This window comes from Phyllostomus discolor, chromosome 13 (genome assembly GCF_004126475.2).
Source record: "Phyllostomus discolor isolate MPI-MPIP mPhyDis1 chromosome 13, mPhyDis1.pri.v3, whole genome shotgun sequence".
Lineage (NCBI taxonomy): Eukaryota > Metazoa > Chordata > Mammalia > Chiroptera > Phyllostomidae > Phyllostomus > Phyllostomus discolor.
This window is the reverse complement of record NC_040915.2, coordinates 33,351,872-33,367,036: the sequence shown is the minus strand read 5'-3', so window position 1 is coordinate 33,367,036 and position 15,165 is coordinate 33,351,872. Positions and strand designations below refer to the sequence as shown.

General features: G+C 53.4%; 1 protein-coding gene across 1 annotated transcript in view; it reads right to left on the bottom strand.

Moving 5' to 3' along the window:
• The window catches only part of WWC1 (WW and C2 domain containing 1), a 119,612-nt gene that overhangs the window by 10,940 nt on the left and 93,507 nt on the right, over positions 1 to 15,165 (bottom strand). The window contains exons 13-18 of the mRNA XM_028527659.2: positions 14,739 to 14,819; positions 14,061 to 14,147; positions 12,678 to 12,870; positions 8,002 to 8,154; positions 5,650 to 5,741; positions 106 to 223 (exon numbers count right to left, since the gene is read on the bottom strand). Of these exons, the coding sequence (XP_028383460.1) occupies positions 106 to 223; positions 5,650 to 5,741; positions 8,002 to 8,154; positions 12,678 to 12,870; positions 14,061 to 14,147; positions 14,739 to 14,819 (724 nt within the window). The remainder of the gene's footprint in view (positions 1 to 105; positions 224 to 5,649; positions 5,742 to 8,001; positions 8,155 to 12,677; positions 12,871 to 14,060; positions 14,148 to 14,738; positions 14,820 to 15,165) is intronic.

The following is a 15,165-nucleotide window of genomic DNA, read 5'->3' as shown; positions in this document are numbered from 1 at the left end:
CCTGTCCCCTGAGGCTGGGGGACAGGATGTAACCATGGGCCTCCGGTGACTGCCTTCTCAAGGACTGAGGGCTGCTTCCCTTCCCATCCCCCCGGCGCGCCCTACCTTTAATGCTGAGCACTCCTCCATATCCGGGGAGGATTTCTCAGCGAAAACGTCCTCCTCTCCCTCCTCTCCCTCCTCCGCAGCAGCCTCGTTGTCGCTGGTCTCCTCCTTGAACCTCCTGCGACGACAAAGAACTCTGGTTACGCACTCAGAGACCCCTCTGATCTGTTCACGTGCCTTTAAATGCACCCGGGGTAGGGCTTCCAGACCTTTTCAGAACTAGAGACACATTTCTTTGAAAAAAAAAATAAAATGGAAAGATCAACTTTAGTGAGGTGTAATTTACACAGAGCAAAACGCATTTTCAGCACGCACTTTGGCAAGTTCGATCCGTGTAATTCCCCCGTGTAACCACTGCCGTGACACGGACCATTCCGTTACCCCAGCAGGTCCCCTCATCCCCTTTCTCAGTCCATCTCCTGCCGCCCCCAGCCCAGCACCGATCAGCTTTCGGTCACTACAGGTGAAATCTGAGTTTTCTAGCATTTCATAGAAATAGAATCAGACAGTATGTGCTTTTTTTGGGGGGGTCTCTGGCTTTATTCTCTCAGTATTAGGTTTCTGAGGTATCCATGTTGGTGATTGTAGCATTAACAGTTCACTCCTTTTTTATGGCTGAGTAATATTCCACTGGATGGACAAACCATAATTTGTTTAGCTTTTCAGTAGGCGATGAATGTTTGAACTGTTTCCATTTCTTAGCAATTGTAAATAAAGCTTCTACAGACATTCACATAGATAATAAATTTTCATTTCTCGTGGATATTGTATTAGTTTGCCTGAACTGCTTCAACAATACTGGGTGGCTTAAAATAACAGAAATGTATCTCTTGCAGGTCTGGAGGCCAGAAGTCCAAGATCAAGGTGTAGGCAGCTTTGGCTTCCTGAGGCCTCTCCCTGGGGCTTGCAGATGGCCAGCTTCTTGCTGTGTCCTCACACAGTCCTCCCTCTGTCTGCAAATCCTTGAGGTCTCTCTTATATAAGTCTTCAAATGTCCTCTTCTTACAAAAATACCAGTCCTATCAGATTAGGGCCCACCATACCTTTAATGACCTCACATTAACTTAGTCACCTTTTAAGGTTCTTATTTCCAACTACAGTCACATTTGGAGGTCCTGGGGCCAGGGCTTCAATGCGTGAATTTTGCAGGGGACACAATTCAGACCCTCACAGCGTTATACCTACAAGTGGAACTGCTGGGCTACACAGTAAGTACTGAGTTTATCCTTTGAAGAAACCGACAGACTGGTTTCCAAGGGGGGTGTGCTGCTTGCTTGACACTCCCACCAGCAACGTTCTGAGAGCTCTAGTTCCTCATCTAGACTTGGTCTTTAAATGTGGTCATTTTTCTGGGTGTCTGCCCACATCTCACTGTGGTTTTTAATCTGCACTTTCCCTTTGAGACCCTTCTCATGCCTTCATGGAGCACCCATATGTTTTCCTTTTGCAAAGCGTCCGTTAGAGGCTTTGTAGCCCATTTAAAAACTGGGTTGTCTTTCTATTACTGGGTTATAAGAGTTCATTACATACTCCGGATACAAATCCTTTGCAAATATTTTCCCCAAGTCTGTTGCTTGACATTTTTCTAAAATGGTGTGTTCCGAAGAAGAGAGGCTTTTGATCGTAAGGAAGTCCATTTACCCCATTTTTTTCATGGTTTGTGCTTTTTACATCCTATCTAAGAAATTTCTGCTACCCTAATGTTGCAAAATGTTTCTCCTATATTTTCTTTTAGGAGTTTTATAGTTTCAGATTTAATGCTGAGCCCCACAGTCCGTTCCAGATTAATTTTTGCACATGATGCTCACAGTCTGTTTTTTCTCTGTGTGGATATTCAATTGTTCCAGCGGTGCTGGCTGAAGAAATTTTACTTTCAATGATACTCCTCGGAATGATCCTTTCCCCACAGGCTCCGTGGCTGGAAGGAGTTGCTGTGGCACATGGGCTGGATTTGTTAATTAGTAATTTATCTCCAATCCCATCTTTCCTTCTCAAAGACACACATCACCACCAGGCTTCTGATCAGCATGCGACAGCGTTACCACACGGAGCAGGCGGAGTGCCAGCCGGGAGCAGGAAATCTGACATCTCTAGCTGGTTCCTTGAGATGGTGGATAAACACAGAAGTCTCCCTTGGGATTGTCCCAGTGCGGAGGATGTATCCTGGATCCCTACGCCCAGCCCCATGATTAAAGCCTCCTCTTCACTTCGATGGGGGCCTGGCAATGCCGGGGGCTTTGCTCTCCCTCCTTCACACTCCGGTCTGTCTGCCTGTCCCCTTGTAAGAGACATGAAACATGGGAACATGCAAGGAGCCCCTCCCTAAGCATCCGGCAGACGCCACATGAACCAGCACTTACAGAGGGCTTAATAAGCTCCAGGTGCTCTGCTCAGGCCTTATGATAGCGTGGCAGGCCATTATTGTCTGTTTTATGGACCGAAACGCTGGGGATCAGGGAGCTGGGAGCGTTTGTCCAGCGTCACAACCCAGGGCTGCTAAGTGGCACGGCCTGGATTCCCACCTGAGTGTGCCCACGTCCGCTACGTGCTCAGCCACTACGGAAATCTCCTCTTCTGGACTGTGAATCTGATCTACACATGTCCAGAAAGGAAACAAAAAACAAAAAACAAAACAAAACACTTCTAACTGCAAAGAAAAAAATATTTTGAATGGACACCTTTTTACTCTTTGGAGTACCAAAAAAATAAAAAGAAAGAAAAAAGAAATAGACAATCCCGTGGGCTGGGGAAGGTCTGGGAACAGGCTGATCCCTGCGGCGCGCCAGTCAGAGCATCCGACGCATCCTCTGAGGTCAGAGGAGCAGAGCCTGCTGCGCTAGGACAGGTACGCACTGCCGAGTGAGCGACGTAGTTGGGTCACGTGGATGTCAGAGAGGGTGCGGGTTCAGGGGGCCTCGCAAGCACGGCCGGTGGGAGCAGTGACCGGTGCAGTCGTACTGCAGGGCTATTCCGCCACCCCACTTGTCAGCATCGGCCCTAGACATGCACGCCAGTTCTCAAGGAAGCCGACACCAGGATTTCCACACTAGTGTTGTTTGTGATTCTATTTCTCCCCTGCTGTTTCGTACTTTTAGAGTTTTGTTTTGTCTTTTTTTTTTTTAAGAGATAGTAACCTACAAGGAAATGTTATAAGGCTATCAGTTGATATATTTTTAAAGATTTTATTTATTTATTTTTAGAGAGGGAAGGGAGGGAGAAAGAGAGAGACAGAGAGAAACTTCAATGTGTGGTTGCTGGGGGCCGTGGCCTGCAACCCAGGCATGTGCCCTGACTGGGAATTGAACCTGCGACACTTTGGTTCGCAGCCTGCACTCAATCCACTGAGCTACGCCAGCCAGGGCTTTTGCTTTTGAATCTTAAAAAAAAAAAAATCCAGTCTTCTGATTATATATGCACTAACAGAAACCTAACCAGACTAAAAAAGGGGGCAAGACAATGACACCCCGGGCCTTGGGTGCTGGAGGAGGAGGGGCGTGGATCAGAACACAGGGCTGGTCTTCTGGAGGCCCCTGCACAGGACGCCAGAGCCGAGCGCACCCCCAAGGCTAGTTAACATTCCAGGATCCAAAGAAGCCTGCGGCCTGGGGGCGGGGGCCGCAGATGGATTTCCCCCAGCAGAGCCACTCTGGGCTCCTCGGCCCTCTTTGTCAGTCAGTGTCTAGGGAAGTCTGAATGGCCAGGGGTGGGGAGAGAGGGGGCCACAAAGGGAGAGAGAACAGAAGGCCGTTGCTAGGCAATGGCGTGAAAAGTCTCAACACAGGCTTGGAATTTGGGGAAAACCAGTGATCTTGTGCCAGGGTTTTGGAAGACAGGTCCGAGGCTGATTTCCGGCATCACAGCTTTGCCTGTGTGGATCCCAGCCGGGCCCAGCCGTGTGCTGGAGAGGGGGGGTGGGGGGGAGAAAGAAGGAAGACAGGGAGGTGGGGGGAGAGAGAGAGGAGCAGGGACTGGGAGGGAGGGAGATGGGATGCGGGGGGCGGGGGAGGGAAAGAGGAATGCAGACAATTTTGAGAAAACCCGAAAATAAACAGGTGAAAATACAAACATTTGGGAACTGTCAAAGAGACTCAGAGAGGGGTGAACCGGTGGACAGTCCAAGCTATGAATGCTTTTTATCTTTTTAAATGGCTGGAGAAAAAAAATCAAAAGAATGATTATTTCCTGACACGCAAATGATGTGAAATTCCAACTCCAGGGCCCAGAATCACAGTTCCAGGGACAGGGACATGGTGGCTGGTGTGGGTGCCACCTCTGCCTGTTTTCGCCCTGAAACGGCCGAGTCAAGCAGACGCCACAGACTCTGTAAGGCCCACAAAGCAGAAAACAAAGGTGGAGTGGTAGGCACTAAGGAAAGACTCCTTCGGAGATCTGTAATTCGGGGCCGTCACAGAAGAATACAGAAGCATCACTGAGCACTTCCTGTGGGGCATGGTCTGTGTTAAGCGCTCAGCACGCATGGTGACGTCGAGCCTAGAAAACACCCGTGCGCAGTGGCTGGTTTTTAAGACGGAGTTTTACAGATGAGGAAGCGGAGGCTTAGAGCCACGGTTCTCAGCCCAGGCTGCCCCTCGGAAGGGCCCAGGCCCAGGATCCCACGGGACGTGGGCTGAGCGAGACTCGGAATCCCCATCTGTCTGGATCCGGAGCACATGCCCCGAAGCCCAACCAGACCTCCGCCCCAGGGGCAAGGTTCATTCACAGGCTGCGGTCACTGCCCAGATGGAACTGGCTGGTTCTGTGGGGAGTCCGGGTTCTGAAAACTCAGCTCTGTTGTATGGGCCGCATAGGCGAGCTTTGCTATAAGCGAGCTATCCTGCAGTGAAACGTGAGAAGTGCTCTGCCCAAGGTTACAAAACAAACAAACAGTGAAGCTCAGATTTGAATCCCCATCTACACCACCGTTTCCTTAAGGTGGGAGAGGCCTTTCTGTGGGGCCACCAGGGCTAAGGAGCCCTGAACTGCACAACGAGAAAGCTGTCTCCACCGCACTGTCCGCCAGAGTCCAACAGGGAGAGTCTTGACTACTAGCTGAAACACTGACAAAGCTTCCTCTTTAGTTTTTTATCCTCACCCAAAGATTTGTGATCTATTTATTGGTTTTAGAGAGAGAAAAAGGGGGGATGAGAGAGAGAGAGAGAGAGAGAGAGAGAGATCCACACGAGAGAAACACCGATCCTCCCATATGTGCCTGGACCGAGGCTCGAACTTGCAACCTTTCGGTGTACAGAACGGCGCTCTAACCACCTGAGCCAGGGCAAGCTTCTTTAGCTTTAAGCCTATCGAGACAAACTAACAGTAGAAGTGAACTAGCACGAGTGATTCATAGAACAGGAAATGACAAATGGGGGGGCCAGCGTGCCGGGCCACGTACTGCCTTGCTGCCTGCAGACAACCCGTAAGGGAACAGGTTCTCGGTTTCCCTGCAGGGACCCGTCTCCCGGTTGCTCCAGCGTCAGGGAGCCCACGCCCGGGCCCAGGTCCAAGGCAGATCAGTTCCTAGGGCCCCAGGGAGCCCTCACTTACCAGCTGTCTCCCGGGGTCTGGGTGCTGCTCCCTCCCTCCTGCCTCTTCTCCAGCTCCACGGCGGTCTGTTCCAGCAGAGCGGACACGGCGTCCTACGGAGATTGAGGCTGATGGGTTCGCTGGCACACCACTGGCACAGCCCCTCCCGGCAAGAGTCAGGGCTTCGCCCTGGCTGGCGTAGCTCAGTGGATTGAGCGTGGGCTGGGAACCAAAGTGTTCCAGGTTCGATTCCCAGCCAGGGTACATGCCTGGGTTGCAGGCCATAACCCCCAGCAACTGCACATTGATGTTTCTCTCTCTCTCTATCTCCCTCCCTTCCCTCTCTAAAAATAAATAAATAAAATCTTAAAAAAAAAAAAAAAAGAGTCAGGGCTTCTCCGAGTGTGACCCTCCCGGTGAACTGAGGGTGAAACTGGGTGAGCATCGTGCCTCAAGGCCACTTAAACATTGGAAATACGGTGCTTAGCTCTTCTAAACTAGCAGTTCTCCTGAGAATAGCCCTGGTAGGAGTGGACAGTTTGGGCAGACAGCCAAGTTCAGCAGTTGAGTGGGACAGAATTCTAGGTCTCCGGCTGTCAGGAGATCACAGGGTATCAGGGAGACCATCACGTGAACCATCGATATCAAAACAATGTGAGAGGGACTACGCCGGAGGTTAAGGTATTGATGTTTGGGAACAGAAGCTTAGCTGGTTGCATTCAAGGAAGGCTTCCTGGAGGAAGAACATGTATACTGAACGGTGTCTACACTGAAAGAGCTGGTGTGAGTTGAGGAAAGTATTTAACCTGAGATTCCGTTTCCTATAATACCTACTGCAAAGGGTTGCTAGGAAGACTACACACATAAGGTGTGCAGAAGAGTACCTAGCACATAGTTGGCACTCAGTACATGGCAGCTAATAGCAAAGCAAAACTGACCTTTTCTGGGCGTGGGGTTCATGTGCAAATGCCTGTGGTGGGGTAAAGCCAGATTTTCTTTTGAGGAAAGAGGGGCGGGACTAAAATCAGCTGAAGGCCTGGTGTAAGCCAGACACCCTCATGGGTCCCACCTCACTGAATCCTTACCCCATCCTGGGAGGGGGAGACTGTGACTCTTCCCTTGAGAAATGGGAAGAAAACCAATGTGCCTGAGGTTGATGTGACTCATCCAAGCACATGCTCTAGGAAGTAGCGGGGTCTTTTTCTTTTTTTCTTTAACAAGACTTTTGCCAGCTCATTGTTATGTTTTTGGAGGGAGGGAAACCTGAGTTTGAGACGTAGAGTTGCTGTTTATTAGATGTCCATCCTCAGGTGACCTTCCTGGGCCTCAGTAAACCACACACGATGGACGGGGCAGGGCCTCCCACAAAACAAAGTACAGAAAATGATGGTGATGATGATGATGATGATGATGAAAAAGAAGGAAGAAGAGGAGGAAGAAATAGATCTAACCCTTAACCCTACCCTTCCCTGTGAGAACTAGCGTGTCCCCTCCACTGAGATTCTGGGCAGTGACCATCCGAGCAGAGAGAAGGAGCCCTAGAGATTTACAGGCCACCTGAACCCCTAGCACTCTCTCTGGGGGTCCCATTAGGACCCCATATGCTGCATCACTCTATGCTCAAGGGCAACTTCACTGCTCAGCAGACTGCCCTGGCCAGTCTCCTTGGCCAGCAGATGTGGGCTTTGCAAGTGCAGAAGACAGTGTGAGGACATTTACCAGGTTCAGGTGTACGGCACTAAAATTAAAATATGTGTGTTTTTTTTTTAACCCAAAATGGGCCAGTGTAAGACTGTCAAGAAGAATAATGAAACGGATACCGTTTATCAGGCCCTTGCCCAGAGCTCCCCACACGCACTTCTCCCTAACAACCACCTCAGAGTCAGATTCGACGTGAAGACGTGGAGGCTGGGAGGGGAGAGGAGTGGTCCCTGCCTGGGAGGGTTCCCAGCTATCAGACGCCCGCCCGCTGGCTGTCCTCCTCCGACTTCCCTCTGCCTCTTGTGGAAAGCCTCCCTCCACGGTGGACCACGAGCCACACAGCAGGGTCCCAATAAAGGTTCATTTTCTGCCTTGCTCAGTTTTCTATGTCCTCCCCCCCATTCACTGTTTAAAAGTCGTGAATAAAGGTTTTCATCGGGCGAATTCTAGCAGGTCAAACAAAGTACGGAGGGGGAGGGCACCGTTGGGAAGGAGAAAGTTGCAGGTGGGGGCACGAGCCCCTTACAGAGAGCTCTCCCCTGCTTTGCCCTCTCCTCTTCCCCCATCTGCCCCCACCCCTCTGCTCCATCTCCTTCTCTGCCTCCAGTTCTGGGAGGGCCCATTCCTCCCACCTAGCCAGGTACAGCTGGAATAGGAGGTGGTCCTGCTCACCGTGCTTTCCGGCCCTGGGGTGGGGGCCTTGGCTCCCCCTGGCTTGGGCTCCCTGCTCTGTTTCTTCAAGTATTTGTAGCTCAGGAGGTTGTACCAGCGAGTCGACCTCTCCCCAGACCGGCAGACCTCAGCCAGGCTGATCTGGGCGCCTCCCTGTAGAGGACAGGAAAAGGGAGAGTCGTCAGCGGGGAATGACCAGGAGATCTGGGGAGCCTGGCTCCTGCGGGAAGTGCGGGAAACACCATTCCAGGTGAGGTGATGTCTCCCGGGAGGAGGAGAAGGCAGCTGTGAACCATTGCCAACAATCACTCATTCACTGATCACTCATTCATTGCCAAACATTTATTAAGTGCTCATCTCTAGGCTGATATGGAGAGACTCCCAGGCTAGATGTTAAGGGGAAAAATAGGACAGTGCAGAACAGAACACAGAGTATGCGACATTTTGTACAAAAAATGGGGAGAGGGGTAAGAATATATTTTCTCTGTATTTGCACCACATCTGAGGTACGAGGGAGAGTGAACACAGTCACGTGATCGTATGCACAGCAAGAAATAAAGGAAAGGCAAAGAAGAAACGAACCCAAGTGGTTGCCTGGACAGGTAGGGTGGTGGGAGTTGGGTGGGCAAGGTGGAGACACAGGATCTCTCCGTAGTAAACCTTTCTGAACAACTTTGATTCACGTAAATAGATCCTTTAAGAGTAAAATGAGCAAAGACAACGTAACCTAACATAACCTCACAGAGAGAGGATTTACTTCCAGTGACTTTGTATTTTTACACATTTTTACTATCTGTCCTTCGTGGAAAGAACTAGAAAACAACTCCATCAATCAATTCTCAGGGGTCTCACAGTTTCAGCATGTCGTCTTTGCTGAGCTCCAACCAGGTTTGGAGTTTAGCTCGTTTGCTTTCCCGGAACACCACAGGGACTGTGCCCACGGGGGGCGGGAGGACGAGCCAGTTTGCAAAGTGGGCCAGCCGCCCAGTGATGGCTCCAGATGGCACCTGGGACAAGGAGGGGGACCGCCGGGACCCTTTCTTCCAGTTTTTCCTCTATTAGGATGTGCCAGAGCATGGCGTGGACTGGGCTGAGCCTGTGTGGCCAAAAGTCATTTCTAGGGGAATGACTGTGAGTAGGGGAGAATGCACACACACACACACACACACACACATACACACACATTTACTTGCACCGCCTTCCTCGTCTGGAAAACCGGGAAACAACTCCTCCCTGCAGAGCTGTTGGGGGGACCAGAGTCAATTCAGGCACTGCATTAAATGCCTGGCATGTTGCAGGCAGTTAGAATGCAGGTAAACATACACACAAATGTGCATGTCACTCATTTATTCATCTGATATTCACTGAGCCTGCTGCAGACTCTGGAGCCACAGAAACAAGTAAGACATGACTCCGCCCCCGGGTTTCCCGGGCAGACGAACACGTCAGATGTTGTAGTTCAGAATATGCCAGGCCCCGTGTGAGGGGCGAGGAGGAATGAATGTAACCACAGCTCTGCGAGGGAGGTAACATAGCCATCAGATTACTGTTTATTTCCATGAGTTACACTGTCTACTTTGGGCTGGTTCACGGAAGTGAATGCGATCTTTCTCAGTGAAATGGATGCGCTTGGAGGGCATTTACTCATTCATTGATTCCTTTGACACATATTCATCTGCCGAGTCACATGTATATGCCTGGCACTGCTCTGGGTGCTGGGGATACGGCAGGGTTTAGGGCAGCCAAAAATCCCCTACGTTCATGAGCTTATTACATTCCAGTCTAGGGGAATCCGAGAAACAAATCCGTAAGTAAATTCCAAACTGTGTTACATCAGGTCTAAGATGCCATCAATTATTATAAAGTATACTACTTAACTTCATGCACTGCGAGGCAAGAAAGACCAGTTCTGCTGCCCTAAAGCACCTGATGGAACCACTGCCTGCCCACTGCTGGGGCTTTCCTCCAAACCCATTGTCTACGTCTGGGGACACGAGGGACACTCACGGTAACGCTGTGAGAGGTGGAGTACTGCAGTGGCTTTGCACAAGGGACGTGGGATCTGCGATCCCCTCCAGGCTTCTCTACCTGTTCCCTGGATGACCCAGGCAGGTTACTGAGCCCTTGGGGGCCTTTGCCCCTCACCTGTCAAAGGGCAGTGACCCTAATGCTCCTTCCTAGGGCTGCTGTGAGGATTGAGATACTGCAAAGTTCCTCGCCCAGGGCTAGACACGCAGGCATGCCCAGGACGGGCACGCTGTTGTTGCCTGGCTGCTGCAACAGCTCAGAGCAGACCAGGGACCGACTCCACAAGCGCAGAGAGGGAGCCTCCGAGGAGGGGCCAACAGTCCTTTCTCCTCCTGTCTCACCTCCTCCAGCCACCATGACACAACAGCCTGACACTCCATGCCCCCCCCCCCCCCCCCCCCGGGATTCAGAGAAGTAGGTCTCCCATTGGCCACAAATGGAGACAAGCCACAGTGGGATGAGTGCTTGGCTGCTGCCATGGCAACCGGCAACGGCCAGACTTCAATGAGGGAGGAGGAATAAAAGGCATCTAGTTCGGAGACAATAAGATCGAGTCCCTTCCTGTGTAAGCATGGCCAGGGCTCAGGACACTCTTCACTGGGGGAGCCCAGGTGTGGAAACCGTTCTGCTCTGCCCTTCGGTGCCCTCCACGCTGGAGGCACCTTCCGCCACCACCCGACCTGTGGGCTCCAGGGAGCACCGTGCTGGCACCCGGGGCGTGGCCTGGGTGGGCTGCAGAGGCTGGCCCGCCCGGGCTGTAACTGCACCTGCCACCTCCTGTCTGTGTGGCCTTGAGAAAGTCCTACCTCCTCTTTGTGCCTCGGTTTCCTCACTGGTATAACAGAACCTGTTTTGTAAGAGACTGGTGAGGATGAACAGAGGAAATACATATAAAGAGCTTAGCTCAGGGCCTGCCGCCTAAACTGTGTAGCGGTCGGTAACTGATCACAACAGCAGCGGCAGGTGCACTGATGCCCCCGGCTCAGGAGGGAGAGGAAACGGTACCCAGCGCGGGCTCCTCGCTGCTTCGCATCCTTGCTGTGGGGAACAGCAGCATCGGCACCACCTGGGAGCGTGTTACACGTGCAGAATCCTGGGCCCCACCCCGGACTTGCTGGACCAGAACCTGCACTCTAACCAGAGCCCCAGCTAACGCACGTGTGCGTTTCGTAAGTTTGGGAAGCGCTGCTTAGGTGCCTCATTTAACCCAAAGGGAACCACTCACCCACCTGTCCGATACGGAAACGGAGCTGAGGACTGACTTGTCTTAGGGAACAAAACTCTGTCCACACCATGATTCCACGGCAGACGGGGTTTTACAGCACAGGCACATCAGGGTCCCTCCCCACTAGGGGCCGAGGCCTGTGGCTCGTGGTTCGCACCAGGAGGAAGGAGACCAGCCGCCGCCCACGAGCAGGACAGCCACGCTGCCACGCCCCAGCTTCCATAGGGTTTGGAGGTGCGCACGCCCCATTTTCCTCTTCTGCCTGTGCCCGTGTTTTCCTCTGCGACCTCAACCTGTCACCTCCGACACAATCCTTATTGGTGCATCATGGGCCCTTGGGGGTTTACGTGTTAGCAGTCAACACTGGCTCCTTGTCTACCTGGTTCCCCACGGCACCCCCATCACCCCACAGGGTCTCAGGGAAGAGGACAGCGGGCGGAGCGACCTTCTGGGTATAAAGCCCACCTGTGTGTCACAGCGAGCCCCCGAGTTGGCAACAAACCCCCACTTCACTCATGAGGAAGCTAAGCAGCCTCTCTATGCACTTGGGTCGCCTGTCTCTAAGGGAGCGGCTTTCCTGGGGCACAAATGCAGCCAGGGCTACGCCATCTCCAATCCTGACTCCTGCCAATGGGGGGAGGAGGAGGAGAAGCTTTCCTCCAGGGAGGGGACCAGCATCGGCCCCATCCAATGAGAACCTACTGTGTGCCAGACATCTGAGTAGGTGCTTTACACAAACTGTCTCATGTAATCCTTATAATAATTCTTCTAGTGGCCACGAGGGGGGCGTTATCGCTTGCATTTTACGGCTGAAAGAATAGGATCAGAGAAGTTAAGTAAGTCGCCCAAGGCCGCCCAGCTACACAGTGAGGGGTCAGGGTGGCAGCTGAGCCTCTGTGTATTTGTTCTCCTGTAATGCTGTTTGGGAAAGCCAGGGTGCGTGGCTAGTCATCTTCCCAGTTCCGACGTTTTAAAAAACACTTTCAGCCCCAGTTGCTGTGGCTCAGTGGACTGGGTACCAGCCTGTGAACCAAAAGGTCGCCGGTTCAATTCCCAGTCAGGGCACATGCCTGGGTTGTGGGCCAGGTCCCCAGCAGGGGGCGCAAAGAGGCAACCACACGCTGATGTTTCTTTCCCTGTCTTTCTCCCTCCCTCACCCCTCTCTAAAAATAAATAAATGTTTAAAACAAACAAACCACGATTTATCCTTACACACACACACACACACACACACACACACACACTCTTTCAGGCCTGTCACTCTTTCTCCTGTGAAATGAGTCTCCCTACCCCCCAGTAGTTTATTGGCCTGTGGGAAGAGTCTCTGCCCAACAGCACAGATGAGCCGGCCATCTCTTCCCCCATGCAGTGCCAGGAGAAGGACGGAAGGTGGGACGGACGGACAGACAGACAGGGCCCTCACCAGGCAATCCTCCAGATGGCTCTGGTCGGTGGTACAGACGTCGACTCTTAAGGTCTTCTGGTGAAGGGCTGGGTAGGCCATGGACACCCAGAACACCTCGTTGAACACGAGGGTGTCCGAGGCGTCCAGGGGCCGCGTCCGGAACAAGCAAGTGGTGCTTTCGGAGCAGGGGAGGATGGCCACACGGATGTTCCTGGAGGGAGACAAACGCAGGGGGCGCCCGGGTCAGCCCGGGCCTGGAGCGGATATGCTGGGCTGACCCGGATGCTGGGAATGCCCAAGGAAACAAGGTTGGACCGGGTTTGTCATTTCTCAAATCGTCACACATCCTGTGTGAAGGATGACACACGGCTGTTCCTTCTCCCGAATCCCCTGAACCCTTAGAATCTCAAAGTGCTTGGAGCCTGAGGCCAGCAGTGCGCCAAGTGCCGCGTGCAGAAGGACCGGCGAGGCTGCCTGTTGACACTGAGGAGCCCCCCTACGGTTGCTGGTAGGAAGGCAGGGTGGGACGACCCCTGCAGAGGGGAACGTGCCAGACAATCTGAACAAAACCACAGGTGCATTTACCCTGTGGCCCAGACAGCTCGCCTCTAGGCCCTCGCACGGACGCCCCACAGACGCCCCAGCAGGAGCGCCAGTGAGCTGTGAAGGTTATTCATCCTGGTGCTGCACGGGCGGGCCTGGGACAGACCACACCCCCGTGTCCCATCTCGTCTTCCCTGTTTGGCTGCCTCTCCCCCTCCCTTCCCCCTTTCCACGTGTTGCACCCCGGAAGCTGGTGGGGCGCAGACCACGGAAATACAAGCTACTATTGCTGCTGCCGCCAAGGCCGACGGCGTCGTGAAAGGAGACCAGCAGGCGGGTGAGCTCCATGAAACACAAACCCACTCAGCAAGGAGAAGCGCCAGTGGGCAGGCAGTGTGGGTATGTGCTGTGTGACCAGTGTCAGGGTGCCCCCCACCACACCCTCCAACAGAAGCACAGGGACCAGTGCCCACTCTCGAGAACGACAGACCTGTCTCTCTCTGCGTGGAACACTGGAGCCTAGATAAAAGGACCCACGACCACCTTCTCCAGGAGGCTCCAAGTTCACACGGGCAGGGCTTTGCCCCCTACCCTGTTCTGCACGCTGGCACGTGGCGGGTGCTCAGGACGGACCCGTGGAGGAATCGCTGTGCAGAGTGCTTCTCGGTACAGTTGGCGCGTTTGCCATCATGCCTGTACCCACACTCACTGTGCGGCACTCTGCCCCATGGCCACAGGCACGCCGCACCCACAGTGGGCTCACGGGGCCCACTGTCCGAGCAGGACAGGGCAGGAGAGGCACCCTGGGGATGGCCGCAGGGGAGCTGACGCCCCACCCCGTCAGCTCTGCATACTCACACTTTCTGGTCTTGTTGCAGCAACAGGGCAGAAAGGTTGCTCAGCTGGATGATTAATATTGCAAATTGCTTATTCTTCTCGTCATACCTGCAGGCAAAAGGGGGCAAATGGAGCAGCGTTTAGTGACACGCTGATCTCCCTCTTCACAGTGGCGGAGGTGGCTGTGCTGGAGCGCACAGGCCCCGTGCTTTGCTGCTGTTCAGGAAAATAGGAGCCATCTGTCTGAATTTTTAAAGAAAGGCCAGAAGTTTGTGTAAAGTTTCCTGATGTTTAACTGTTGGTAATTGATTCCTATGAAAGAAATACTGAGGCCATCCTTCATTGAGAAAAACAACAGATCACGGCTGTGGCCTCCAGGGGTTGACCTCGGTCCAGGCCGCTGCACCCCGGAGGAGACGGTGAGACAAAAGTGACGGGAGCGATGACCAAACAGACCGGCAGGCAGGAGGTTTCGGGCCCAGTCTGGCCCTGCCACTGGCCCGCTCAGTGAGTCGGGGCAAGTAACAAGGTCTCTAAAACCTCACTGTTCTCTGCATGCGGTAAAATGGGGAGCTGGGAGGTAGGGGAAGAGCTGGCCCCCTTTTAATGAGGAGCCCACAGCTGCCTGGAAGCCACTACCCCCGAGGAAGAGACCCTGCACAGACCACTCCCCTCTGGCCCCACCACCCGGTGACTTACTTCAGGGCAATCTGAACCCGGGTTGCTCCCACTGCTTCTGATTCGTCAGCGTCGAACGCAGGGGCTTCCGAAGCACCGAGTCTGGAAGGCAACAGGGGAGAGAAAGGGGGTCATAATTCCTTGCAGGGGCCTGGGTTCTGTCCGGGCAGGTGTGGGCAGCTCCTCGGGAGGGAGAGCGTGGGAGGCCTGCTCAGCCTCTCCACAGACCCCGAGTTCCGGCGCCTGCTCCAGATCCCTCTCCCTTTTCTCCAGGACGCACCACCCTAGCTTTATGCCCCTCGATGGCAGCCAGGACACAAGGGCGCTCCCAAACTTGAAGCGCCCCGGCCACAGGAGGAGCTGCGCTGTCTGCCTTTCTGGCACAGCCCCCAACAGGGCTCCTGGGGGAAGGTGGGGTCCCCCGGACATGACCTCCTGTAGGTCCCTC